Raw genomic sequence first — 27,876 nt, 5'->3', positions numbered from 1 at the left:
TACAGGACTAGTATAAGCGTGACTGAGAGAATTGATATCGGCTTTTGACCTAGGACTTCCTTTGTTTTGACTGTCCATAGCATCTCAGTAGTGATCAGCTGGATCTCCCAGGTAGGACCAAGAGGTTAAGCTTCTAAAGAAGTTTTCTGAAGTTTTAAGGAGAAGCAGGGCTCAGAGTATGGTTCCAATGGCACGTGAGGACCTGTAACGTGAACACTTCATCGTGATTTCAATGTGTGGCCTTTATACAACTTGATGTGGACTCTGCTGTAGGATGTAGACGACACAGAGCTCTGTGGAACCACTACACCTACTCCCCTACGTCCAGAGTCGGTGCAGGGTGAGCGCGTGCCCCAGTTAGATAAAAATCAGGTAACATATCCGAGGTGTTTCTCTCCCCTTCTTTCACATTCATCACGTAGCACTGTGGTGTACTTTTTTCACTGCTGTTCAGATCAGCCTGCAGGAACACACAGCTTTTGGAGAGGCATGGGCATGTTTATTAGTGCTTGGACATAAACTCTAGCCTTAAAATAGTGTAGTTTGTTTTTTTTTTTTAAGATTTTATTTATTTATTTGACAGAGAGAGAGATCACAAGTAGGCAGAGAGGCAGGCAGAGAGAGAGGGGGACAGGCTCCCCGCCAAGCAGAGAGCCCTATGCGGGGCTCGATCCCATGACCCTGAGATCATGACCTGAGCTGAAGGCAGAGGCTTAACCCACTGAGCCACCCAGGTGCCCCCACGCTGTGACTTTTTAAAGAACATAGTTAATTTTACTTACAACAATATCCTGAAATCAAAATGGATTTAAAAGTGCACAGTTATCCTTATCAATAATAAAGAAAGCTGGCTCTGGAGCCTGTGTTTTTGGAGGCGGGTGAGCCCGTTTCAGTTCTGAGGCCCCTGTTTTCTGTGACTAGGTTGGGATGTGAACTAGAGTTGGATTCTTTTCCTGAGCTGTTCCAGTTCCCTTTGGCCATGTGGAAAATAAGCAGTTGTGGGTCAGAAGCAGTGTGCTCCCATGACTAGTCTGGAAAACAGAGCCAGCCTTAAAACCAGCCTGCCTGAACCAGCCTGGAAACTTGGAGAAACTTCACCAGCGGGGGAGAGGGTCTGCTGCGAGGGAACAAGCCAGCCATTCATCTCGTGCCCTTCGTCAGGCGTTGATCATGTGCCTGGAAGTCATATGTATTTTACAACATTCATTCCCTCTCGTTTCCTTTCATTTGAAACTCTTGGGCATAATGTAGTAAGACACTTTAACCGAAATTTAATTTGGACAGGGCTTCACATGGACTTTGGTACCCTACAGAAAAATAACTATGCTCTAAAAGAAAACAAATCTAGGAGGCCTTCAAAGCTCTACCACTTAAAATAATCAACTTTATGTTTTCTGTAAAGATGGATTTTGTGCCCTGCTGGAATGCGGCCCCGTACCAGGTACATCCTTCTCCGGTTTCTTTGTGTTAATGGGCTGGAGGATCTCATGAGATCTGAATTCAGTGTACATAAAGTCATAGTGAAGGAATTGCTAGAATCTTGGCAGCCTTTCTGATTGTACCAACTGATTTAAAGCAAAGGGAGGCTGGAGGTGTATATTAGTCTGCTCGGGCTGCCATAACAAAATACCATAGACGGGGTTGGGGGCTGTTGAAACAACAGAAGTGTGTTTTTCTTACAGCTCTAGAGGCTGGGGTTCTGAGATCAGGGTGCAGGGAAGGCTTGGATTGCAGAAGACCACCTTCCTGCTGTGTCCTCAAATGGTGGGGGTCGGGGGGAGAAGGGGAAAGGGAGAGAGAGAGAGAGCAAGCTCTCTGGTGTCTTTCCTACGGGGGGCACTAATCCCATCATGAGAAGGAGCCCTCATGACCTCATCTGAGGCCTCGAGGCCTCACCTCCAAATGCTGTCACACTGGTGGTCAGGGCTTCCCTACATGAATTTGGGGGTGGAGGGTATACTTCAGTCCATAAGAAGGGTTGGATGTGTCCCAAAAAAACCCAGTAGAGAAGCAGCCATCATGAGAGTCTCCAGGACTATAGCATCTAGCCTTTTGGGGCCCGGTCATGGTTGACATCCTGTGACAGTCTTCACTGCTCTTCAGGACAGGAGAAAAAAACCTAGGAAGTGTGGCCAGAAGGGGCCGGTACATTTGTTGAGACTACCGCTCCAAGTCAGGTGGTTCTGCCGTGTTCTTGACCGTGAGGGTTTTCTCCCTGCCATGGTCACACTTTGCTTACTGCCCCCACTTCTAATGGGGTCTCTCTTGCAAAAGGGTTATTGTTGTTCAGAACCACAGCAGCAGCGGCACAGAATGTCCCCACTCTGTCAAGAAGTAGCTGATCCCCAGGGTCACGGGACCTGTCTTCTCTAAGTCAATGGCGGATGCAGTTGGCCGCTTTTAGAATGGCATGATGCTCACCTTTATTATTTAATAAGGAGAAGGAAGGAAGCAAAGAATAGTAAATAGGGAGAAAGACTCCTGGAGATTGTGATTCTCAGCGGGGAGAGGGAAGAAGAACATTTCTTTGTTACAGATTCTCCCTTTTGGCCACATTTTGGGTCTTTTAAGACATTTTGGGAACTATTTTAGGGGGAAAAAACCCAAAACACCACACTGTGTCTGATAGAGAGAGCACTCAAGAAATGGTCATTGAGTGAAGAAAGAAATGGATGCAGGTAGCGATCACCTAGATTCAGGCAGAGAACCCTGTGGTACCTCAGCGTAGTTAAACTTGCCATTTGGCTGGAACACTAGGTGCTTTATGCATAAGCACCTGGGAGTCCCGTGTGATAGGTTTGTTAACTCTTACGACTTTCACCAACAAGGAGAAATAATGGGCATCAGTACTGTGATGTCTCCCAAGTGAGGGAGAAATGAATCAGCCATGTATTTAAGAAATACAGTGCAGAGAGAAGGCAGATGTCTATGAGCAGTGAGAATCTGGGCACGCAGACTTCTCTCTTTCACCTCCCCCCGCCATCCCATCAGTAACTTTTACTGCCTTGCATATGGTGTAACCGTTACTCTGCCTCCCAGTTTTGGACCCCCTCAGCACCAGGAACTTTTCCTCTGCTCCACAGCCATCACCCCAACAACCAAAAATCTTGATCGCCAGCAGCCATTCACACCTGCTCCCACCGACTCGTCCGCCCCTTCCTCCGTGACCACTCTTAGGTCTCGTGGGAAGCTTCCTGTCCATCCTCCACTGTTTCGTTGTCTAGCATTGCTCTCCTTTCTGTAGAGGAGGAGGAGGAAATAAGGAACACCACCTAGACTATCAGTTTACTAAAAGGGATCAAACTTTTAAATCAGCTGAATCATAATCTGTATTTCTCTCTGGGGCAGGATACACTGTAGCCTCCCCTAGAACACTGCTTAGAAATCTGCATAGAAATGCTTCTTGGAGTCATAAACTCCTCTATATGAAGCAGTGGTTATACTGACAAGAATTTGCTAGAGAAGCTGAAGGGAGATTGGGTAAATGCCTTCAAGTACATCAATGCTTGTTAGAGCCTGTGGTTGTCCAAGTGACTTCCATGCCCCATACGGCGGAGTATGTTTAAAAAGAAAACCAGTTTAGTGCACATAAATGAAGAGTTGGAAGTGTCATCACGTATTTTTAAGACAAAATTATCTACAATGCACTGTCTGGGTTTCCAAGGGGCATTTGGTCTCTTTAGTCTTATAATAAGGTCAGCCGTAGTATCTTTCATCTTCCAATGATTAATGTGTCAAATTAGCAACGGTTCACCTCCCAGTGACTTCACAAGTATCTTTTCCACTTTCCTTCTATAAATAAAATAATCAAGCTAAGTCCCCGTTCTATATTATAGTTATAAAATTAGCATGAAGCTGTGCCATTTGTCAACAACAGCCACAAGCCACTGGTGGCTGGGGCGTACTTGAAGTATGGCTAGCCCAAATTGCAATGTTCTGTATGTATAACCTACCCATTGGGGTTAAGCCCCATCCTCCCCCCGAGAAATAAGTAAAATATGTCATCGTAGTTTTTATTTATTGACTACATGTTGAAATTATAGTATTTTGATGTGTTGGGATAAATAAAATACATTCTAAAAGTTAATTTTACCTGTTTTTTTTCTCTTAATGTGACTACTCAGAAATTTAAAATTGCACATGAGGTTTACATTTGTGGCTTGCATTATATTTCTTTTGGACAGCTCCATTCTAAATAAATCATTGTTTAAGTTTAGAAATATCCATTACTTAAAACTTAAGTGTGCATGTATGTCCTTATTATGAAGATTACATACTTACAGTTCACTTCCTGTAGCCAAAAATTATTAGACACATCTTCTGAACAAGCAATCAATACCGGTACTTAAATAGATTAATGCAAATTGAATCGATCTGAATATGGTCAGATTGTAAGTTTTCAAAGTTTTCCCAATGGGAAATTTTATTCTGTTTAAGTACATATGTTTGGAAACCAGTGTGAAGTTCAATCCCGTTTTCTTTACCATGAACCACTAACATTAACTCTTCTGAACCAGCTATATGGTGACATGTCACTCAGCATTTCTAAAGTTGATTCAGCATCCTAAAAGTTACCTTCTTCAGTTTGGTCCTTAATTAATATTGTGAGGTCTTTCTGGTCTAACAGCCTCAGGAGTGAGAAGACCATCAAATTCTCTGAGGCAACCTCTCCCCAAGACAACTATAGGCCATTGGTCCATCTCTTTTCTTCTCTTTACTCTGAATAGTTTAGTATTCCTCAAGTCCAAGCACCTCCCACTAAGGTGTTCTGAAGGCAGCTGCCTTCATGAAAGCCACACTCAGCAGCTTGTGCTCAAGATGGCTTTTCCAGAACAGGGTGGGGGAAGAACTTGATAGGTTTCTCCTTCTCTTATTTCCTCTAATAGGACAATATACAAGTCTTGACATGTGCCTAAGAGATGGAGATGGTTTTAAGCAATGATACGCAGTAATAATTCTAATAACAGTAGCAAACACCTGGTCCATATTATGAGTCAGGCAGTATTGAAAGAGTTGGACAGGTATAGTTCACTTAATCCTTGTAGCAACTACTTAATGTAGGTACACTTGTTAGGCTCAGTTTCCTGATGAGAAACCTGAGCCACAGAGAGGTTGAGACGTTGCCCAAGATCACACAGTTCTTAAGTGGAAAAGTCCGGATTCAAAACCAGGCCCTCTGCCTCTAAAGCTTATGAGTCATAATGTCATGCAGAAGATTAATTTAATCTGTCTAGATATTTAATTTTGAGTTTTGGAAGATCCGAATTGGCTGTTTTTTAAATCCTGTTTAAAAGAATCCTTTCCTGGGGCGCCTGGGTGGTTCAGTTGGTTAAGCGTCGACTCTTGATTTCGGCTCAGGTCATGATCTCAGAGCTGTGAGATTGAGCCCCATGTAGGTCTCCATACTGGGTGTGGAGCCTGCTTAAGATTCTCTCTCCTTCTGTCTCTCCCCACTTTTGCTCTTTCTCTCTCTCTCTAAAGAAAAGAAAAGAAAAAAATCTTTCCTTCCTTCTTTCATCATCCTGTTATTAGAGACTGACCTGAACCCATTAGGAAAATTTGGACATAAGACATGGTGGTTTTATTCCCAGCTGTGATATCACTTAAATAACTCCAAATATTACTGTTATATTTGTTTGATAGTATGAAGTATTTAAGACACAGTTACATCTTTTTACCACTTTTGAATCTTAGAGCAGTCCTGTAAGCTAAACATTATTGATCTCAATTTCATTTTAATTTCCTAAATGACCACATTGAGTCTCAGAAGAGGTCCTGAAGGATTAGATTAGCATTCGCACTGCTGCATGTCCCAGGGGTCAGCATCCAGTACTGCTATCTGGTGGGCTTGCACTCTACCCCACCTCCCACCCACAGTACATTTCTGCTCAGGTTGTGGCTACTCTCTTGTCACTTTGCAAAGTTAATCTTAAGGCACAAATGCATAAAATATATTTCTTAAAAAGAGCCTAGAGAAGTTGAATGAAATAATGGATCTTACTTCGAGTTTCAATCTGGGGAGATCATGCAGATAATAGAGATTCAGAAAATGCATAGAGAAGAAATTCTGTCACGGGATTTCAGCTGTACCCAATGATGTGTTTTCTTTTAGTTAAGTGAGGAAAATAGTACAGCAGAGTCTTGATTTCTGCAGCCCATAGAAGCAGAGGAAGGGCGCTGAGACCATCGTCCCACCTTCCACCAATATCTGGCTGATGGCCTAATTCCTCTTGACAGCCTTTCAGATAGTGACAGTTCTCCTGCCCAGAGCCAAACCTCCTTGTTGCCCCATCCCCACCCCCTGACTGCCACTTACCCTGCTAGCATCCTTCTTACCAAGTGCAAGTGCCCATCCTGGGGCCCAGACTCGGACTGAGTGCAGGAGCATCGCACCCTTTACACGTGCTGGTGCCACAACCATGGTGTCGGCAGTGACGTGGCTTGTGTCATTTTTGATGAACTAGAACGGTCCGGTGTTTTCCGTATAAGCTGTTTTCATGTGAGGTTAATTTCTTTGAATCTAAATAAAGGGATTTCTGTTTATCTCTTTTATGATTTTCTTATTCATTTGGGATAATTTAGATCCTGTTTCTCTCCTTGCTCTTAGACTAGTTCTTTAAAAAATGCAGTAAGTATGCCTTCATCTGATCTACTGAGAAACGTCTTCCTAGGACTGCGCTAGAATCCAGAGCTCTCTAGCCTGCCACATGGTGATTCCCCATTTCATCGACAAAAATTCCGTGGAAGGCCAGCAGGGTCACAGGCCTCGCTGAAATCAAAACGTTTTCTTTGTCGATATCATTTCCTCTTCCTGCTCATCTTACAACCCCGTTGGAGGCAGTGAGAATGTTCTTCTGATTGTGCTGTTTGTTGATCATGTGTTGCTTTAATTCATCTGATCAAAGATTGATTCTCAGTTTTTGCTGGAGACTAATAACAAGCTAATTGATCTTAGAGACAGGTCCAGCTTGGTCTTCTTTTGAACATGGATAGTATAGCGCCATTCCTTAACATTGGTCCAAGATTGCCACCAATGATTTGAGACTGCTTCAGTCACCCTGAGGTTTGACATTCTCAGACCTGAAGACAGGAATTTCTTTTAAATGCCCAGCTGGGCAACCTCTTATTATCCCTTTTATTAACTCAAACCTCAGTTAGTTCCACCTTACCAATGTTTTCCCAGCTCTCCCAAGTAAAGCTCATGGACCTCACATAGGAAAAAGAAATGGTGCTCAAAAGAATTCATTTATTTCCTACTATGATACCATCCACTCTTAGCTCTTTTCTGTCCATCTTCTCTTATGTGTTGATTTTTTCTTTCTTTCTCAAAGCTTAGTTCATTTGGGCTTCCTGAATAATTTGTATTCTTCCGTTGTATTCCTACAAGATCATGAATCTTGCCTTCCTATTCTCCATTCTTTAGCAATCTGACCTCATGGAGTTTGCACATTGCATTGACCTCTCAAGGGCCAATGATTGCTTAATGACTATCGACAATTCTTATTTTAAAAATATTTTGGTCGTGCTCACTTACCTAAAGCTATGTCCTAAGGCATCTCCTTATGTAAAGCACTTAGGCCCAAGGAGACCTTAGCTCCAAGGAGACCAGGAGAATTCCCTTAAGTGTCATTAACCCATATGAGGACTGCAATATACCTTTGCTTTTCAAATGAGTATGCAAGATCAAATACACTACTGTCCCCTTGAAAAGCTTCTGAGGCAGGTAGGCACCTGCCAGAGAGGTCCCGCTGGGACTGAGCACATGGCTGGGCCCAGTAAATAAGTGATGGAAAAAAGTGAATGCACATGAACTTCTCAGAGCTACAATATTCTTAAAGCAAATGGTAGGACATCTTTTGTGATGTTTCTAATGACTGGAGCAGTCATTCTTCCAAGTGTAGAGGGTCAATGGAAATGTTGAAACAGATAGGTAGGTAGTCAGCATATAGTTTTAAGGGGTGACCCATAAGGTCATAGAGTCAACAGGTACAGCTGACTCTTACACAACATGGATTTGAACTGTGGGGTCCAATTATGCGTGGGGTTTTCCCCCCAGTAAGTACAATGCAGTACTGTAAATACATTTTCTCTTCCTGATGATCTTCTTAACCACAGTTTCTTTTTTCTAGCTTCCTTTATTGTAAGAATACAGTATGTAACACATAGAATATCCCCAAAATGTGTGAGTTGACTGTGTATGTTATCTAAGGCTTGGTCAACAGTAGGCCATTAGTAGTTAAATTTGGGGAGAGTCAAAGTTAATGCTTAGATTTTCAACTTGACGGGGGTGTGGAGGGGTGGTTGCTGCCCTAACCCATGTTGTTCAAGGGTCAAGTGTATTAATTAAAAAATTTTACTGAATGTGCCATATTAGGTTTGTGCGTGTTAATTTTCAGAAAGAATCCTATGTACAGGTATAATAGGAACAATTTTTGTAAAGCCGATCTATTGGTAGGGTGTTAAGAAGGGGATTAGAACTCACATCTGATAATCCGATCTTACAGTGTTCCTTCTTCTACCTTCAAACTCAGTTCTACCCTGAGTAACTAGTAGTGGATCTCTTATGAATGCCTCACAAATCGTGAAGTGGCCGGAAGCATGGTGTCTGTTTCTGTGTCACTTGCTTGCCTATTCTGTGGAAAACAAGCTGCAAATCCCATGTGTTGGCCTCCTACAGCTTTTGAGCTGGCACCTCCCTGCCAGAGTTCACCGTCACTGTGAAGACACCTCACAGTACTGGAGACCAGCGGCCCTCACTCGGGAGTTGATCTAGAAGCCCCTGGAAGGCAGCACCTAGAAGGGAAAGCCTGAACAAGTGGCCTGAGGTGGTGGGCCTGCTTGGGGCACCATGACAACTGTGTGTTCAATTCTTTGCTGCTCCGGGGCCTGAAGCCCTGGTTTCCTTTGGGCCTCGTTGCCCTCCTGGGAGCTGTGGCGGATCTAAATGGGGTGGCCTGCCTGGCCTCGGTGTTGCCATGTGAGTGCAGATAAGCACAGGCTCTTGATCCCAGTGGCAGGATCATGAGGCCCTGTGAGGCAGGGTGGGGAGGGAGGCATTTTGACAGCTGTGTGGAGAGGGGCCCCCCACACTGCAGCCGAGAAAGTGGGCACCCACAAACAGAAGGGCTTCCCACACACCTTGACGGGGACCTTGCAGAGGTCGGCACCCCTTCTCTCCCGCCATGGCTCCCTCCCCTGCCTCTCCTACCAGAAAGTTGTGTTTCCATCAGCTACAATTTCTGAAGCTCCGGGGCTGATCACCCCGACTCCCCCTGAATCAGATTCCACATTTTCTTAGGAAGTGACACCGCATGGATAGGTAGTTGCGTGTGCAGTCCCTGCTTCGGGAGGTCTTGCTTTCATCCCTGAGACAGGCCAGGTGCTTTTCATTTTCTCTGGGGTTTGACCGAAGACCTGGCTGGTGCCCCCTGCTCCCCAGAAGTCGCACTTCCAGGGTGAAGTGCCGTCATTAGTGTGCTCCGTCTCCCGGCTGAGGACTTTACAGTCCTCCCCTGCCTCTGAGGACAGTCTGCAGGTTTGCACAGGTCCGCTCACGGGAGTGAGGTCAGCCCACGTGGCAGGTTTCCAGGGACTTCTGCTTCCACCCAGGAAAGACTCAGACTTCCCGGGAGCTCTGGTTTCTCTTTAACTTATCATCTTTCAGTTTTATCGGTGTGGCTCCTTCTTCAGGTAATTCCAGCAGTGACTTTCCCTGCCAGCCTCTCCTTGCCTGGCCTGAGGTGACCCCCTCGGTCCTCTGCCTGTTTTCTCGTCTCCCCACACTTCCTCTGTGAGGTGAGTCCCCACCTGATTCGGAGCCAAGGTAGTGGATGTGTAGGCATCACGGGAAAGGACTTGGCCAAGAGCGCCCTGAAAAGGACTCCTCCCGGCCTGGCTGATGGCCAGACAACCACTAGCTGCCTTCTTGAGACCTGGGCCTGTGACTCTTGCAAGCATTGGGAAGGAGAACTATGAAGAAGCCACAACCCTCGGTTGTATTCGGTCTCCAGAGCCAAACAGGCCTGTGTACAGGGTCTCCCAAGCTCATCGGTCTTTAGAATGTGCTGGAAGCCACATCGCACCAAACATATTTGCATTTCTTCCTAGGGCACTCAAGTCCAAAACCTTCAGTATAGACCTGGCTTCTTGGGATAAGGTGGAGCTAATTCTTCCAGTGACAAAGCATGGCGGAGGGCCCCAAACCTGCCCATGACATGCTGGCCTCGACAGCGTACCTATCAAACCTGCCCATGAAAACACACAGACAAGTAGTCTTTCCACCTAAGCTGAGAAGGGAGATGAGCAAACATCCAGGCATCTTCGTGAAGCGCCTCTCACCCTCCAGAACCAGGCAGAGCACGTATCGGGGAGCATTATCACAGTTTCTGGAACTTTCATGGAACCTATGCAGCTCGGTGTAGTAGTTACACGGTTACAACGTGTGCCCATTACACCCGGCTGAACTTTACCTTTCTTGTTATCTTTGGCTAGGTTTCCCCATCTTGAATCTCTGCACCTTGAATGATTCCAACTTTCTTTTTTGGTCATGGGATAGGGCTCTTCGGCTCAGCTCCTGTTTCTCTTCCTTTGCCCCATGAAGTTATATGAACCTCCTGTTCTCTTTTTCAGCTCTTTTCCCCTGAGAGCAGCTTGCTGAGTGGAGGACGGATCGTACCTTATGGCCCAGTTACCTTTAGCCCGGAAGCTGAAAGGGGATGATATGACAAAGTCAGGATGATCACATAATGGGATTGGCCCAAGGGATAGCATGAGCATCAGTCTCTGAGTCTCCGCTGAGCAACCCAACCCCGCCCTCCCTCAGCCCTGTGTTTCGAGCACAGTTTTGGGGCAGGAAACTCAGATCTGCAGTCACCTGTCATGGTCACCATTGGTTAAATAGGAGGGCTGATCCTGGCATGACACCCTTCCTTACAAGGCCTTGTACTCTCCATAATACTGGACTCAAAGGGCAGCCCTGGTTCCAGTGTGGGACTTGCTCTGTTTGGAGAAAAATATTTGGAGTACTGTTGTTTGTTCTGTCTGTTGAAAGTCCTCTTTAGATGCATCAAATGACACTTTTCCAATACTTGTTTTCCTTTTTCCTTTCCCTTTGGCTTTAAAAACCAAAAACAGACGCCAAGCATGTGTTCTGTGCCCAGTCCTGAGTTCGGGAGCCCAGGTGGTGCTGACTGGGGTGGGTGGGGTTGTCCCCAGCCCTCAGCTAGTGCGGGACCCCCACTCACTCTGCACACCTCCGTGCATCTTACACAGCGCTCGCAGATCTGTTACATGGAAATGTCTTGTTAAGCCCTATGGGTTGTAAATTCCTGAAGTCACAGACCATATCTGAATCAAGCAAGATTAGACGGGGACGGTAACCAAAGGAACTCTCCCCGCCCCCCCCCCCCCCCACCTCCCGGAACAAGATGGCAGTGTTCCTTCTAGGTCTGTGTAAGTCAAGTGCCCAGGAGGCTGCTGAGGACTTGCTCTAAGCAGTTTGCAGGTTCTGGGCTCCTTCCCATCACTGCCACACGATTTCAGTGGTGGTTCTCATGGTCCCAGGCAGGCAGGAGAGCTCAAGAGTTCTCCTGTGAACTGGCCAGCGAATAGTACAGCACTTTGCCTTTAGACCTTATGTCTCCACACCTACCCTGCCAGCTCTCAGGTTCTGTCCGCAATACCCAGCCCTGCCAACCATCTGAAAGGAAAAAAAAAAAAAAAGACTTGGTCTCAATTGATACTGGGCTTGTGCCAGGACTACAACCATTGTGCATTGGCCTGTCCCCTCTAAGCAGCCAGACCAACAGCCAGAAAGAGGCAGAGGAGCGCTCCCTCCAAAAGCAGCGGGCGGCTTCCTCTCCCTGGCCTGACTCAGTTGGTCCCCACCCTTCTAATGGGCCAGAGTCCCAAAGGGTCTGAGCCCTCCCAAAGCCAGCTCTGCACTCAGCCCCACCCGGCCGCACCCTGAGGGGGTGTGCCTGAGGAAGTAACCTCAAAATGCAGCTCTGGCTTGAAAATTAAAGGGAAACTCGGCATATAGAGTCCACTCTCAGCTCTGAGGAAGAATTTAACTAGGAGAGAAGACGAAAGCAGACGTTTCTTTTAAAAAACAAAAACCAAAACCAAAACTGGAGTTCAAAATTTCAAAATGCTCCATGACAAAAATCAAGCAAAAAATAAAATTAAAAAAGCATTTTGTGGTTAACAACCCAAACCCTCTGAAACGCTGAATGTGGTCTCCCGCCTTGGGGAGAGCAGAGTCCGCTGAGTCCTGCTTGCAGAGACATGTGTGACCTCTGTTTATGCGTTTCCCCTAAACTTGCTTGACCATAACACCGTTTCTCCAAGTAGCGTCTGTTTATTTGGGAAATGCACTCCCAGGTGGACCTCAGACCTTCCCTGTCCAAAGAGTGATCCCAGGGACAAGTGGAGGGAGTAGAGGCATGCACTGCTACCTATCTAATCGCCCTTTCTTCTGAGTTCTTGCCTGCGGGGTTTGCTTATTCTTTAATTATAATGAGCTGCCCGAGCTGCCCGATGCTTGTGTATTTGGTTTCTTTGACCCACTGGCAACACCGCACCTGTGCCGGAACCCAGATCCTTGCCCACCCTTGCCTTGGGTCCTGGCTTTTGCTCTCTTCTGCTGGGTGTGGACTTCTCTGTGCAGTACTGCCCTCCCAGAGGCTGCTCTGCCCAAAGGGTCCACTCTCCGCCCAGTCCTTCTGCTCAGCATGCTGCTCCAGCGTCTCCCAGCCGCCCTTGGGCAGCACTTCTCATTTGACAACTCAGTCCTGACTCCCGTGTGTTGTTCCCAGGTGACAGGCTGGTGTTTATGCCCTTGGTAAATCCTGCTTCTCGCTGTCCGTACCTGGCAACCTGTGCTGCTTTCTTATGGAGCAGGGGGACACAATTCTTCTTCAGATCAGGGGCCTTTTTTTTTTTTTAACTTGTTGGGGGAGGAGCAGAAGGAGAGAGAGAATCCTAAGTAGGCCCCAAGCCCAGCATGGAACCTGATGCAGGACTTGATCTTATGACCCCGAGATCATGACCTGAATTGAAATCAAGAGCCAGACGCTTAAGCAGCTGAGCGACCCAAGTGCCCTGATCATGTGCCGTTTTGATTGAGTCTTGGTAGCAGTTTAATAATTTCTGAAGGGTTGTGTGTTTTCAATTGTCCTCCTCGTCATCACTGGCTTTGGTGTTTTTATAAAAGGTGTTTTGTGGGCGCCTGGGTGGCTCAGTGGTTTAGGCTGCTACCTTCGGCTCAGGTCATGATCTCAGGGTCCTGGGATCGAGTACCGCATCAGGCTCTCTGCTCGGCAGGGAGCCTGCTTCCCTCTCACTCTCTCTGCCTGCCTCTCTGCCTACTTGTATCTCTCTCTGTCAAATAAATAAATAAAATCTTTAAAAAAAAAAAAAAAATAAAAAAATAAAAGGTGTTTTGCCCTCTTGTCATGTGAAGCTTCTCAAAGGGCAGAGAGAGGCAGTTGGGAGTGTGGGCTGAACCAGAGAAGCCTTCCAAGGGGATTGAACTTAGTGCTCAAGTTCCCAGTCCCTGGACGGGTTAGCCTCTGTCATCTGCTAAATTTCATGTGCTGGTGGCTGAGGATGGAAGTGGAGGCTTCCACTGGGCGGTGGGGGTGTCCTGGGCGTGTGGACCAGTCTGAGTGAGGGTTAGGCGGCAGCGCGTTCATGGAAGCTTGCTGGGGCAGTGGGTGTTGGGTTTCAGGGTGGGGTCCTGCTCCCCCACAGAGACCTGAGAAGGTGAACTGGAGACAAGTGGCAAGCCCCGCTGCACCCGGGATCTGTGAAGGCATTTCAGCGAGAGCCTCTGGGGTTTGCTGTTGGTTTTGGGTTCTGACACAGAGATCCCTCCTACCTGATGCAGAGCTTTCCTTGAAAGATAGGGAACTGTTGCCAAACCTGAAACATGAGCCCCACGTGCCCATGCAGTCTCGGGGTTGGGGTGGGTGCCGTGTTCAAGATGGCCTGGGCATTCTTGCTCCCTCCCGTCATGCCGGGCTCTGTCCCTGGTCACCTGCTGGCCTCTCACCCTCGGTCCCGACTCTTTCCCCTACACGCTTCCCAGGTCGTGGGTCAAACCCATCGTCTCAGATATTTTCATGGCTGTTCCGCCTGTCCATGGCTGTGTAACAAACCAGCCCAAAAAGGGGAAGCGTAAGGCAGCAGTTGACCATGCTCTCTCGTGCTCCTCTGGGTTGCTGCAGACCCTCTTCCCCCCGCAGTGGTTGCTGAGCCCCGTTTGGGGTCTCTCCCGAGGTTGGCACTACGTGTTGGCTGGGGCTGGAGCCATCTGAAGACCTGATGGGGCAGATGTTATTGTCCACTCTCCTGGCCGACGTGTTAAAGCTGCTGTCTGCTCGGAGGGAGCTGTGGATGGGAACATCTCCATGCTGGGCTTCTCCCAGGTTGGTGGCGGGGTTCCAAGAGGGAACACCCAAGAATGTGTGCCCTAAGAACCAGGCAGAAGTCCCAGAATCACTTTTGCTACATTCTATTGGTCAAACAAGGCTTAGATTCCAGGAGTCCAGGATGAGTGTCCACGCCAGGGTGGGAGAGACGAGGTCACACTGCGGGAGAGCCTTGAGCTGAAAGGTGTGACTGAGGCCATCTTTGCAAAGGACAGTTTGCTTCCCCTAGCTTAGCTGCAGACTAAAACTTCAGCATCTAAGTGAAGCAATAAGGTTTTTTGGGGGGACCAAAGGGAACACATCAGATAGGTTTCATCAAAAATAATTGAGTCCTAATGGGGGGAAGAAAAGCATAGAGATTTAATACTGAGATTTCACAGTTGTTGCTTAGAAAAATGCCAAGGAGAAATTTGGTGCCACTTTTCAGCCACGGAAACACTGTCCTCTGGGCTTCTTGGAGAACTGCCGAGCTGAGAAAGCTTGTTAATTCTCATCCCTCCATGAGCTCAATGTGCTTAGAGAACCCAGCTCACGTGCATGGCCTCATCTCATGTTGGCATCACCCTCACACAGATGGGGAAACTGAGGCTCAGACAGGTCACTGCATTCTCGCATTGTTGGCCAAGTTGGGGTTGGCACTGCTTCATAGTGGGCAGGGCCCTGTTTGTGGGGCTGCCCTCACGCTTCACCACCACTCCCTCTCCTCTTGGAAGTACGGACCAGGCCCTTTCATGCCTCTCCAGCTCAGCTCCTGCTCTCTCCTCCTGGACACCGTTCTCCACACACTTTCTCCTCCAGGCTGGGGCTTAACCCTCAAGGGTACAGCCTGGGTCCCCTGACCTCATGCTCTCCCCTGGGGCTTCACAGTGGCCATGTCCTTTGTATGGCCTTTCCCATACTCTGGTGTTATGTGCTTGTCTCTCCCATTAGCCTGCAAACCCTTCAGGGTCTTTTGCCTGCCGTCCGTGTGAACTCATCCTCGGAAAACCGCTCCTGTCGCCTCATCTCTTATTGAAGACCTGTAATTCCAGTGTTCAGGTAGGATCCAGGCCACGGACACTCTTTCAATGCTGCTCTTCAAGAAGAATAAATGGCTCACGAACCAGCCCTCATATCGAGCTGCGGGTTGATAACATGAATTCAAAAATAGAGATTATTTTGCTTTAATTAGAAACCTTACTGCAAAGGCTTGAGACGAGGGGAGAGTTGGAGCTTATCGTTTTTTTGATTGAAGCCAGATCTGTTTCCAGCATTAATACAGGGAATTCATAACAATAAATAGTTACCATAAATAATTTTTTGACTTAAATGTGCTGGGATAGAGACATATTTAAAATCAGAAAAAAAAAAAAAAAAAGATGTACTGTTTTAGCCCCTTTGTTTGGAGTTGGCACCCACCTTCCCTGGTGGGAGCTTGTTGCAATGTGATGTCTAGGTCAAGGTCAGCAACAAAAATGTTAGCCCCTAAGTGAGGTGCCAGCACAAAGGTACAGCGTGTTGTCATGTTTGGCCCGATTCCTCCCTCTGAATGAGACCCCTCTGACACTGCACGTTTATCCCATCTTTTTTCCCATCTTTCCCCAAGTGAGCAAAACTCCCACAAATAAATGAATTTGAAAATAAAGCCCAACTGGATTAAACAGAGTCCAACAGCTTTCCTTGTAATGCGTCATGAAATAGAATGGACCTGTAAAAACCCACACGCCTCGCCAATGTGTGCTTGCCACCCTTGTGCGCTGACCTTGAGAATCTTTTGTGGCTTTTTCTAATTGTTAGTAAGTGCTTCTGAAGCGACACACAAACATGACTTACTCTTTATTGCAGAGAACGTCAAAGCATGGTAACACAGCGGCTTTAATTAGTTAAAACACTTCGTGAGTTTGCAGCGGGGAGGAGAAGGCAACACTGCCAACTGTATTCAACCACCATCCTCCTCTCTGTGCCTCCCCTGCACAAAGCTTTTCCCTGGAATGATTCCTAGACCCATCTGTAACTTCACAGGGGCATGGCTTATATTTCCAACAAAATGGACATAAGCCCAGGACAGCAATGGGGTTCGACGAATAGAGCATTGGAGGCAAATGCATTCGGGATTCACTTCTCAAGTGTGGGGCTTCCTTGCAGGAGAGAGTTCAGGCAACTAGAAAAAAATCTCTCTAAGGTTTGGTTTTTCTCATTGATGGAAGAGTGCAAGTATTGTAGGGTTGTTATAATGAATAAAGTAATACGTTAAACTCCTTGTGTAGAATTCTGGGTACAGTTCATTGAGTGATTACAAGGTGCTCTGATGAGGTCAGTGACTTAGACAAAGACATTAGGTGGCAGGTTGTTCTTTATGAAGTTTTGCTCCTTTTATCCAAAGTTTTCGTTCTTTTTTTGTTTGTTTGTTTGTTTGATAAAATTTATGATTCTTTTTAAATCAACAAATTTTTGTAGTACAAAACTCTTTAAAAGGGGATGTATCTCATCGGCTTGTATGGATCTGGCCACTAGTGGTCAATACGTGTTTGTTACATTTAATTGAAAGTTTTTGTGTCAAAATGAATTTGGCTAGCTGTACCTAGTCCAACAAAGTGTTCTGACAGTTATTAGGTGACAGAAAACGTGAGTACATTTTTAAAAAGCAACTTACGATCGATTCTCATTATTGGGGCTATAGTTATGTTCCGTGACTTCACTGCAGACATGGAGTTAGCGAATACCGAACCATTAGTTCTAGAGAAAATACAGGGTCATGTTTCTGCGAGCCTCCGTTCGTAACATTTCCATCATCGGATGCAGGCATAACCTTGTTTCATGTGTGTTTCTGTTTAAAGGGCCTTCCGTTACACACATCGTTGATTCCTTAACACTGGGCTCACGGCCAACATCACTGACACCCCTGCCTGAACAAAGCTGACCCACCCATGACATGTGTCCTCCACACGTCCATCACAGCCTCCGTCTTATGAGCCCTGGACTTCCCACTTTGGGGGTGATTTTAAATAGGGAAATCACCAACAAATAGCAAAAATGAAAAAAGCCTGGCACTAAACAGACTCTTAAGAGGACTTTTGTTGGGGCACCTGGGTGGCTCAGTGGGTTAAGCTCTGCCTTCGGCTCAGGTCATGATCTCAGGGTCTTGGGATCGAGCCCCGCATCGGGCTTTCTGCTCAGCAGGGAGCCTGCTTCCCCCTCTCTCTGCCTGCTCTCTGCCTACTTGTGATCTCTCTCTCTCTGTCAAATAAATAAATAAAATCTTAAAAAAAAATTTTTGTTTACTATACGGAAGCTGACCTAGAAGGCAGAGTGTCGCCCTGACCCACCTCAGCTGGGCACTCGGGTGACTCAGATCTTTGACCATGACAGCACTGCCAATGTTGACTTTGAAGTCACAAGTCCAATGTAGCAAGTAGGTGAATTGGCAGATACAGCTCTTGCAAAAAGTGAGGATCCCCTATATTCTGTTTTGTCACTTCAGATGTGCTGGTATCCAGTCAGTTTCTGTTTTCCAGGGACGGCTGCATTGCCCCATCCGTGGACCACTGCTGCAGCTGTCCATGGGGTTTGCATCAGTGGGGAGCCTCTGATTTCATCACAGGAGGGAACCTGGCGCCCAGGCAGTCCCCTTCCCCCCACGTGTGGCAGTGATGGCCTTGCTTCTCTGCGTGAATTTACATTCCTCCTTGCCCAGACCTCACCCTGGCAAGCTGTATCAGATTGTTTCTCTAGGATCCTATGATTTGGAAGCTCTTGCCCAAAAAAGCCTAAACAAAAAATTTTTTTCAGTTGTTATTAGGGGAGGGGGATCAGGGAAGAGGAACTGGCCCCCCAAAATGGGTGTGAGGGAGCTGGGGGTGTCAAGGGCCAGCTGCTCAGGAAGGAAAGGATGGGAGCAGCAATTAACCACCAGTCCAGCTCAAATTAGGCCTCACAAAGCAAATTACTATGTTTAGAGAGGAATTTCTTCTCCGAGGAGTCTGCCTTCGGTTCGCTGCCTGCCCGAGAGACGGCTGGGAAAATCCGACACGAGTTACCGAGTGCACACCAAGGCCCCGTAGCCTCGCGTGGGCCTCTGCCTGCCCTGGGCTCAGTCGTGCCTCAGTTTCCCTAGCTGCTAGGGGCAGCAGCTCTCCCTTGGCAGGACGTGAGGGTGGGGATGTCGTGTTTGAAGGCCGAAGCCTAAAGCCAGGGTCAGCTTGAGTTTTTACACTTAAACACACAACAACCCTGTTGTGGTTTTTTCTTTTTTGGGCTCTTTTTTCCCCTGGCTGTTCTGAGAGGCTGAAACTTTGAAGGCACTTCGAGCTTTGAAGCATAAACCCTAAGCTCCTGGCAGTGGCTCCAGGTGCTAGAGATTAATAACGGTGAATAGTCATTGAAGACATCATACTGCTAGGCGCCGTTCTAATCACTTTCCATATATTATTAGCTCGTTTAATCCTTCCTTTCCACCCCACGAACCCTCCCAGGCAAGCACTATTACTCTGCCCACTTGGCAGATAAGGAAACTGAGAGTGGTCAAGGAGGATGTCAGCCCTCAGTTACATAGCTAGTAAGAGGCGGGACACCAGCTCAGACAGGCAGCCTGAGTGCGCAGCCCCATGCAGAAGAGCTACTAAACTGCAGGGAAGTGTCTTCAGGTAACATCTCTGGTTTTAAGGATTCAGGAGTCAAAAGCATCATGCTTGAGCTCCCAGAGGAGCCCTGCGTCCCGTGCCTCAGGGGATGAGAGATCCGCCTTCCAGGCCTCTGCCCTCCGTGGAGCTGCAGTCTTGGTAGGAATGGAAATGGGCAAGAAACAGGCAGAAAAATCTCCGAGGGGCCCTGTGGGCTCAGGTGCAGGAGACGGCACTGGTCGGAGCAAGGAGGTGAGGCAGACGTTGGGTAGGCAGAGAGAACTCGGAAAGGTGTCTTTAAAGAGGCAGCGCTGAGATGGGTCTAGAAAAGTGGTCCTCGAAATTAGTCTACACCCTCTTGATCATCTGCAGCCAAGGTTAGTCAGGACATTAACTGCAGCCATGGACATTAGAATCACATCTTCTCTTGGCCCGGGGGGGTTGGGGGGCTCCCATCCCACCTGCAGCCCCTTCTCCCTGCCTGCTTTCCCCTCAGGGGGACCTGGAAGTGTGAGTCAGGTCAACTGACCAGTGAAGGAGTGGGTTCCAGATGTTTCGCTGCAGATGTGGGCAATGCCGTCAGGCTGGGACTATGCACACACTCCTGGCCTTGGTGGACAGGGTGTACAGTGCCCCCCTACCCCCAGCCCAGTGCTTTCACTCCCATAATTAAAAGGGGAAAGGTCCACATGGAACATTAGGCAGGAAAAACAACTTGGGATATTCTTTGAACTTAGGCTTCCATTTATGTTCCTCGCATCTCTTTCTGATTTTTCGTTTTTAGTGTTTAAAGCAACATAATTCAAACCACTGAATCTGCCTTGAATCTTTACAGCCCCTGAGAAAAGTCACAGTGCTTACGTGACAGGCGTGCATGGACTCGGCCCCTGGAAGCTTGGGTCGTATGTGACTCGGATCAGTGCACTGCCCCCCCCCCCCCCCCCCGCATCCTCCTTGGGAGCTCTCAGCTGGGACCTGATGCTCTCTTTCTGACAAGCGGGAATATAAGCACTGCTTCACCAGACGCTGCCAAGTAGTAGCTCACTTTGTTCCGTAGTCAGGCTGTTTTCTTCCCCCCCCAACAGCCCCATCTCTGCCGCCCACCTCCACCCTCCAAGAGAGAAATAAACCCAGTTCTTTGCTCTTCAGAAAAAAAAAATGGAAAATGTAATAAAGTCCTAACAGATCCCCCGGCTCTTTAAGGTCGTGAGTTCACAGGCAGTTGGTGCTAGCATCCTGGTGTGATTTATCTTCAGCCTCTCTGCTATTCTGCTGCAGGGAGAAAGAGAGTCTTAATAGCCTGTCATGCAAAAATTTGGCAGTGCTAAAGAAATAATCCTGTACTCTGGGTTTTTCTTCACTGACCTCTGCTGCTAACGTAAATGAGTAATATATTAAAGTATCCCTTCTTTAATATTGAACAGTTACTGTTCATCTGATTTTCTCTCCCCCTTTTGTCTTCATGGGAGAATAAAGCTAGTTAAAAATAACTGTGATAATTCTCTGTATAGCTGTTCTCCAGCATCTGCCAAGAAATATACGGATCCTGTGATGGGTGGCTCTGGGGAAGAAGCGAGGTGCCAACATTGATACAGGAAGGGTCCTTTTGTATTGTTTCCCTTTATTTCAGGGTAACTTACTTACCTCTCAAGGCTTTCCCTGCTTATGTATTTATTTTATTATTTTGTGGCAAGTTCTGTTATTATATTCTTTTATATACATAGGTAGGAGGCTCTGGTTATATGCCATGGCTTAGGATGTATAGGATGCTTTCCTCTGCAAGAAACTGAAAGCCCATATCCTACTGGCTTTAGCAGTAAAGGGACTTTATTGGCTTTTGTTGCTGAAAAACCCAAAGGCAGATGGCTTTCAGGCTAGGGTTGATCCAGCCATTTCACAGTGTTACCACAAACCTGGTTTCCCTTCTTTTATTGGCTCCACTTCTGGAATGGTTGGCTTTAAACCAAGAGTGGACCTCCCCCCTCATCCCAGTTGGCTGGAAGCAGCAGGTGGGGTCATGGTGTTAAGTGTTCACATCCAGAAGAAAGAAGAGTCTCAGAAAAGGTCTTGGTCTCTGCATTCTCCAAACGGTCTTACTTTGGTCATGTGTCTGTCCCTGGAGCCAGGAAGATACAGTATACTGACTGGCTTAGGGCCACCCAATGCATCTCTCTAGGTGGGGGTGGAGTCAGCTTCCTCAGGGCTGTAGGATCCCTAGAAAGGAGAGAGGGAGGTAGTGCTGGAGAAGCCACCACCAAAAGATGTCTGGTGTATGTGGCTGATCTAATCCCTGAGGTGTGAACAGAATACATAGCTTTTTTAAAAAAATTCTGAATGTTTCAATTGATAAGCATTGAGACTAGAAACAGTTCGTTGAAAGCAAGGCTCTGTGCATTTTTCTTTAAGTTCGCCCTTCTTGATCCCTTGTCTTCCCTGGGCAAGCCGGAGAAAGGCTTGGCAGAAGTCTGCAAGGGGAGTCTGCAAGGGGAGGGAGGAAGGAAGCACAGAAGTGGAGGCATCGTTCTCCATTCCATAGAATATTCTTCAAGACAAGAGACTCTGTATCACTTGCAACATTGTTCTTAAAGAAGCAGGTGTAATGAAACGGAAACGTCATGAGAAGTAATCCTGCCTAATCTGTTAATTTCCCACCCTATGGACTTTCTTACACGCAACATTACATGGCCCCTCCTTGCTCGTGCCCTGCCCCATCCGTGCTGAAATCCGGGCTTTGTAGGGAGCAATAAAGAAATGTGTAGATGGAAAAAAAAAAAAAAGAAATGTGTAGATGACCTATAACCGCTCATCCTCTGTCTACAGTGGGCAGTTCGCAGTCGTGAAGAAATGCCGGGAGAAAAGCACCGGTCTACAGTATGCCGCCAAGTTTATCAAGAAAAGGAGGACGAAGTCCAGCCGGCGGGGCGTGAGCCGCGAGGACATCGAGCGGGAGGTCAGCATCCTGAAGGAGATCCAGCACCCCAACATCATCACCCTACATGAGGTTTACGAGAACAAGACAGACGTCATCCTGATCTTAGAGCTGTGAGTAGGGTTTGCGTGGCTGTGGTGGGGCCTGGGAGGCCCAGGGTGGGGGACAGGGTGGTTGAGGTCCGCCCATGGCTGCCCTGCAGTGGGACACCTCGGGGTCCTCATCGGGAATGTACTCTGCTTTGCCAAATTCGAGAACACCCCTGTATCGCCTGCACCGAGACCCATATGCTGTTATCTAGAATGATGCTACAGAGTGCTTTCCATGAATGCAGTCCCACCGGGCTTGCAAGAGGGCCCCCAAATCCTGGGGCTCCTCTTCCTTTGTCCTGATGTCATCTGATTCCTGAGCTCTCTGGTCAACTTCAAGCTCATGTTCCTTTTCTCCCCGCACTGTTCCTCTGCCTTCCTTTGGGGTTTCTACTTCTCTTCCTCCTCCCTCCTGCTAACCCCCCACCTCCATTCCCAGCTGTTGGAGCTGTCAGCACGAATTACAGCAGAGGGGAGAACTGAGCCAGCATCCCTCAGAGGTGACTACAGGACTTGTTTTCAAAGCTTTCCGCTTATTTTTTCAGGCAGGCCCTGACTGTCGGGTGTGGTTGTGGGTGACAGACTGTCGTGCCTTTCTCAGCGATGTGTCTCTCTGTCCCCAGGCCCCTGCCTCAGTGCCCCACCCATCTTGAAGAGGGAGGGAGGAGAGGATGTCCCCTAGGAGCACCTGGCAGGCAATGCCTCTGGGCTTTTGTGAGGGAGGGGAGGCATCCGGGCCTTGAGGACAGGAATCATGGAAGAAGCCCAGTCCTGGGTGGCTCTGAAGTTTGTTTCCTGGGGCCCCGGAATTCAGACCTGCGCCTCTGCCAGCCCAACAGCTCCCCAGGTTTGCAGATCTCTTACGGTTAGGAGGTGATTTGGGAGGCCAGATGGGATGTAAGGAAGTGAAGGGGGGTTTGTGGAGGACCCAGCCTAGCCCTGGGGGCCCCACACTGTGAGCAGCCTGGGCTTTGCCCTCACAGGGACCTGGAGGTTCCTGCGGCTTCCTGTCTGTCACTGGGGTGTGGGTACTAGTTTTTATGTGTCTGAGCAGCAGCTTGCTCAGTTATAAATTGGGGTTGATAGTAGCTACCCCCACAGGGTCTGGAGGAAATAAGTGAGTTGAGAATTGGACAATCCCTAGCACAGTGTGGGATTCGTGGACGTATTTTCCTCCTCGCTTTTAAGCCAGAAGGTCCTCCACCTCCGCCGCAGAGACACTGGGGGCTGGGTAAGTCTTTGTTCAGGGGCCATCCGAGGCCTTGTATGGTGTTTAGCAGCATCTCTGGCTTCTACCCACCAGATGCTGGTAGCACCCTTCCCACAGGCTGTGACAACTAAAACTGTCTCCAGACAAGGCCACGTGTCCTCTGGGGGCAAAACACCCCCCCCTACTCCCCAGGGAGAACCCCTGCTTTAAAGGAAGAGCCAGGCTTTAAGAGCATAGGGGATTAAGGGGCTTGCCCGGATACAGCTGCGGAAAGAGACGTTCACGGTGTAATCTTTGCTTTCTGTGGCAACTCTTGAACCAGACAGAACTGAGATCAAAATCCAGGCCAATCCTTTACCGTCTATAAGCCTGCATTTCCTCTCTTAAGGCTGTTGTCAGAGGCCATGAAAACAAAATTCCTGGGGAAGAAATGTTACAGATCACAGCTGTTTTGCCTTTTCAGAGAATTATTAGGTTGTGCCCAGTGACTCAGGAATGTCGCTTATCCTCTTTGTACCCCGAGCTGTATGGTGATGCCTGTGCCTTCCTGCCCTTGGGCTCCCCTTTGCCTGGGCACGTTCTGGACTCAGCTGCTGATGCCTGACCCTATACCCTAGACATTTCCCCTTGGGTCCCTTTATCCTGTGCATCAATTGGGTGACATACATTTACTTTTTTCAACTGCTAGATTTTTCCAATTTTTAAAAATATCGTACGGTTAATCTGATGCGGGAGGAGGGGTGTGCAAGTCTTAGGACGTCAACACACGTTTAAATCAGGATTCAGAATAGTCCCATCCCCCCCCCCAGCTCCCTTGTCTCATTCCCTTATAGTCACACACACCTTCCTCCCCTCATCTCCTCGCAAAGGCTAAGCTGTTCTGTCTTCTCAAAAATACCCTATAAATAGAATGATACGCTATTCAGCCTTTTGAGACTGGCTTCTTCCACTCAGTGTATTCCTTTTGAGATTCATACACGCGTGTTTTGTGCCTCGTTATTGCTGAGCGGGATTCTGCTGCATGATAGATGCGTGTTTGGTGTCTGTCCACTTACGCCCGAAGGACCTTTGGGTTGTTTTCTAGTATTTGGTGACCATGAAATAAACATTCACTTACAGCCTTTTGTATGATCTTGAGTTTTCATTTCTTTTTTTTTTTTTTTTTTTTGACAGAGAGAGTATAAGGACAGGAGGGAGAGGGAGAGAGAATTTGAAACAGAGTCCTTGCTGAGCGCAGAGCCTGATGCGGGGCTTGATCCCATGACCTTGAGATCACCACCTGAGCTAAAATCAAGAGTCAGAGGCTGAACCAGCTCAGCCACCCAGGCGCCCCAAGTTCTCATTTATTTGGATGGATACCCATGCATGCATAACTGCTTGTATAGTTTTATGAGAAACCGCTGAGCGGCTTCCTGAAGTGGCCGCCCAGGATAGCAGTCCCTCCAAGGCCGAGAGGTCCACTAGCACTAGCAAGAGTCAGTTTGTGACAGTGTCAGCACTAGGATGGCAGCCGTTTCAGAAGATGGCAGAGTGGCACGCAGCCTTCTTTGTACATTGTACATTGTACATTTTCTAGTCTGGTGACCCAGACTAGAGGTTGAGTGAGCCCACGGAGAATGGCCCTGGCATGGAAGGAACGGGAGAGGCCTGGGAAGACATCCCTTCCGCATGGGGTCAGCTGTGTCTCTCTCCCCACTGAGTATTTGCCCTTCACAGCTCTGGCACCCCCGTGAGCTGATTGTCTCTGTCTTGTCACCCACCAGGCATGTGGGGAGTTGTGATGGTGACCTTTATGTGTCAGTGGAGGTGTCCAGACATTCAATTCGGCATTATTCTGGGTTGTGTCTGTGAGGGTGTTTCTGAATGCGATTGACGTTTGAATCAGTAGACTGAATAAAACAGATCAACTTCCCCACAGTGGGTGGGTGGGCCTCATCCAATCAGTTGAGGGCCCCAGTAGAACAAAATGGAACCTTACCCCTAATAAGAGGGATTTCCTCTTACCTGATGGCCTTGGAGTCTAGGACATTGGCTTTTTCCTGCCTTAGGACTGCACTGAACCATCGGCTCTCCTGGGTCTCTAGCCAGGTTCAGCCCACTCACCCTGAAGTTCAAGAGAGACTTATCAGCCTCCAATGTGATGGGACCCGGTTTCTTAGTATGAGTTCCTGCTCTCTCCATGTATGTACACATACCTGCTATTGGATCTGTTTCTCTGCAGACTCCTATCTTACACAGTCAGAGGGAAAGTAGACCCTCGTTTTAGACATCCCATTTATACATACTTACTTTGCCATGAAGACGTGTTTTAATTTTTAATAGACAATTCAAAATATTAGGTCTGCCTGGGAGACAGTCATCCTTGTCTTGGAAGAAATTATTGTTCCAAGTTCTATGAGCTTTAAGGAAAGATTAGCCATCAGTGACACATTCCATCTCTTCTTTTCTTTCTAGAGAATACTGAAGGAAGGGCACCTGGGTGGCTCAGTGGGTTAAGCCTCTGCCTTTGGCTCAGGTCATGATCTCAGGGTCCTGGGATCGAGCCCCACATTGGGCTCTCTGCTTAGCAGGGAGCCTGCTTCCCCCTCTCTCTGCCTGCCTCTCTGCCTACTTGTGATCTCTTTCTCTCTGTCAAATAAATAAATAATAATAATACAAAAAAAGAATTTTGTAAGCCTTGAAAGTAGCTTCAAAGAATGAAGTTCCCTGCTCCCCAAGCTTGTTCTACTGGGAAAGAATCATTTGTTTCCTAACGGATCTGCTGGTGCAGCTCAGCACAGGGACATATGTGATGTATGATCATGATTTCATATCCTCCAAGTCCCACTGCTCCCTCACGAAACCATGCCAATCTGGAACTCTCGTCTGACTGTGCTGTCACTCACCGGCACATTGTCCCGTGGGCAAGCCACTACAAAACTTTGAGGTCAGTATTTGACTCATTCTGTAACTCTTTTACCCCGTAGAAAGGGAAGCTAAGCTCTCAGAACTTGAAGTCAGTGCTGATCAGATCCCCCAGCTTCTAGAATTTCGTTCTTAAACTTGCTGTTTGAAATAACTACATATTTTAGACTGTAGATAGTGATGCATTTTTCTCTCTAGCTCTCCTCAGTCCAGACATGGTTTGAGCCCACCTGCCTCAGGGGTCAGAGAGGAGATGTAAGTGAGGAAGTGTGGTCTGCAGGAAGCCTCAGGGTTGGGGAGGCATCAGGGAGCGGTGAGGACTGTGGTTCACCTGGAATCACCAATCAGTTGATTGCTGCCATGTGGAATTTTGGATCTGGTGTTGCCAAGTCTTGTAATTTTTTTCCAAGAAAAGTCTGTAATCTAGACTTTCAACATTGGCAGTTCATAGAATTCATAAACAGGAAAAATAAAACCTATCTGAAGTCCACACCTGTAGAGACTAGAGACTCCAGTCTGTTTCGCTATAGCAATAAGCAGTCGTTGATCACTGCTGTGGGAGAAGCAGTGTGTTATATAAACACAGCTGGAGGCAGCCCAGAAGGGCAAGATGCATACTTAGCCTGGAAAGTGAATTTTTGAAGTTTGTTTGTTGTTTGTTTGTTTTAAGATTTTGTTTATTTATTTGACAGAGAGAGAGAGAACACAGCAGGGTGAGTGAGAGAGAGAGAAGCAGGCTTTCCGCTGAGCAGGGAACTCAATGCAGGGCTCGATCCCAGGACCCTGAGATCATGACCTGAGCCAAAGGCAGACGTTTAAAGACTGAGCCACCCAGGCACCCCAAAAGTGATTTTTTTTAATGTAGAGTATGGTTTAACACAGTAGTTCTCACACTTCAGCCTGCCTCAGAAGCTCCTGGAAGGCTTGGGAAAGTGTGTATTATTTGACTGTACTTCCAGAGTTTCTGATTCAGTGGGTCTGAGTGGGACCCAAGAATTAGGACTTTAAACAAATTCCCAGATGCTGCTGCTGCTGGCAGTCGTCTTCCGAGAAGCTGTTAGAGTTGACTTGTGGCCCTCCCAATAATGTATGTTGAAATCCTAACTCCCAGTACCTCAAAATGTGACCTTATTTGGAAACAGGATCTGTGCAGATGGATTTCATTAAGATGAGCTCATTTTGGAGGAAGGTGGGCCCCGAACCCACTATGGCTGGTGGAGGAGGCCGTGTGAGGATGGGGGATTGGAATCATGTGTCTGTAAGCTACAAGAAGGGGAACATGGCACAGCTGCTCCCTCAGAGCCCTCCTGAGGAACCAAGACCACCAACACCTCTGTGTGGCAATCAGTGTCTGTTGGTTTAAACCACTCGATACTTTGTTAAGGCAGCCCTAGCAAACTAAGACACAAGTGCTAGTCGAATAGAGAACTGTACTTCCTAGACTGGGAGCCCACTCACACGCTAGTCTAAAGTTCTGAAAGCAGATCAGAACTGGAACAAAACCCCTCATTGTGGCAGCTCCACCAGGTGACTGAGCCACGATGTGATCTTACACATCGTGGCTCTGATGTGTGATGTGTGATGTGTAAATCTTACAAAGGCCTGGGCAGAAGAGGTGGCAAGGGTCTTAACTCGAAGCAGGAGCGGACATCACCCCATCCCCACCTGCTTTGGAATAGTCATTCCTGTAGCTCTGAATCACCTATCTGAAAGT

The 27,876-nt window shown here is 47.6% G+C and overlaps 1 protein-coding gene across 5 annotated transcripts in view; it reads left to right on the top strand.

Moving 5' to 3' along the window:
* The window catches only part of DAPK1 (death associated protein kinase 1), a 173,314-nt gene that overhangs the window by 72,195 nt on the left and 73,243 nt on the right, over window positions 1-27,876 (top strand). For all 5 annotated transcript variants that reach the window (XM_046022634.1, XM_046022631.1, XM_046022632.1 and 2 more), the window contains exon 3: window positions 21,851-22,072. In XM_046022634.1, the coding sequence (XP_045878590.1) occupies window positions 21,851-22,072 (222 nt within the window). The remainder of the gene's footprint in view (window positions 1-21,850; window positions 22,073-27,876) is intronic.

The sequence above is a fragment of the Meles meles genome, chromosome 11 (assembly GCF_922984935.1).
Source record: "Meles meles chromosome 11, mMelMel3.1 paternal haplotype, whole genome shotgun sequence".
Taxonomy (NCBI): domain Eukaryota; kingdom Metazoa; phylum Chordata; class Mammalia; order Carnivora; family Mustelidae; genus Meles; species Meles meles.
Note: the sequence above shows the minus strand (reverse complement) of the source record. Positions and strands in the feature narration are given on the sequence as shown.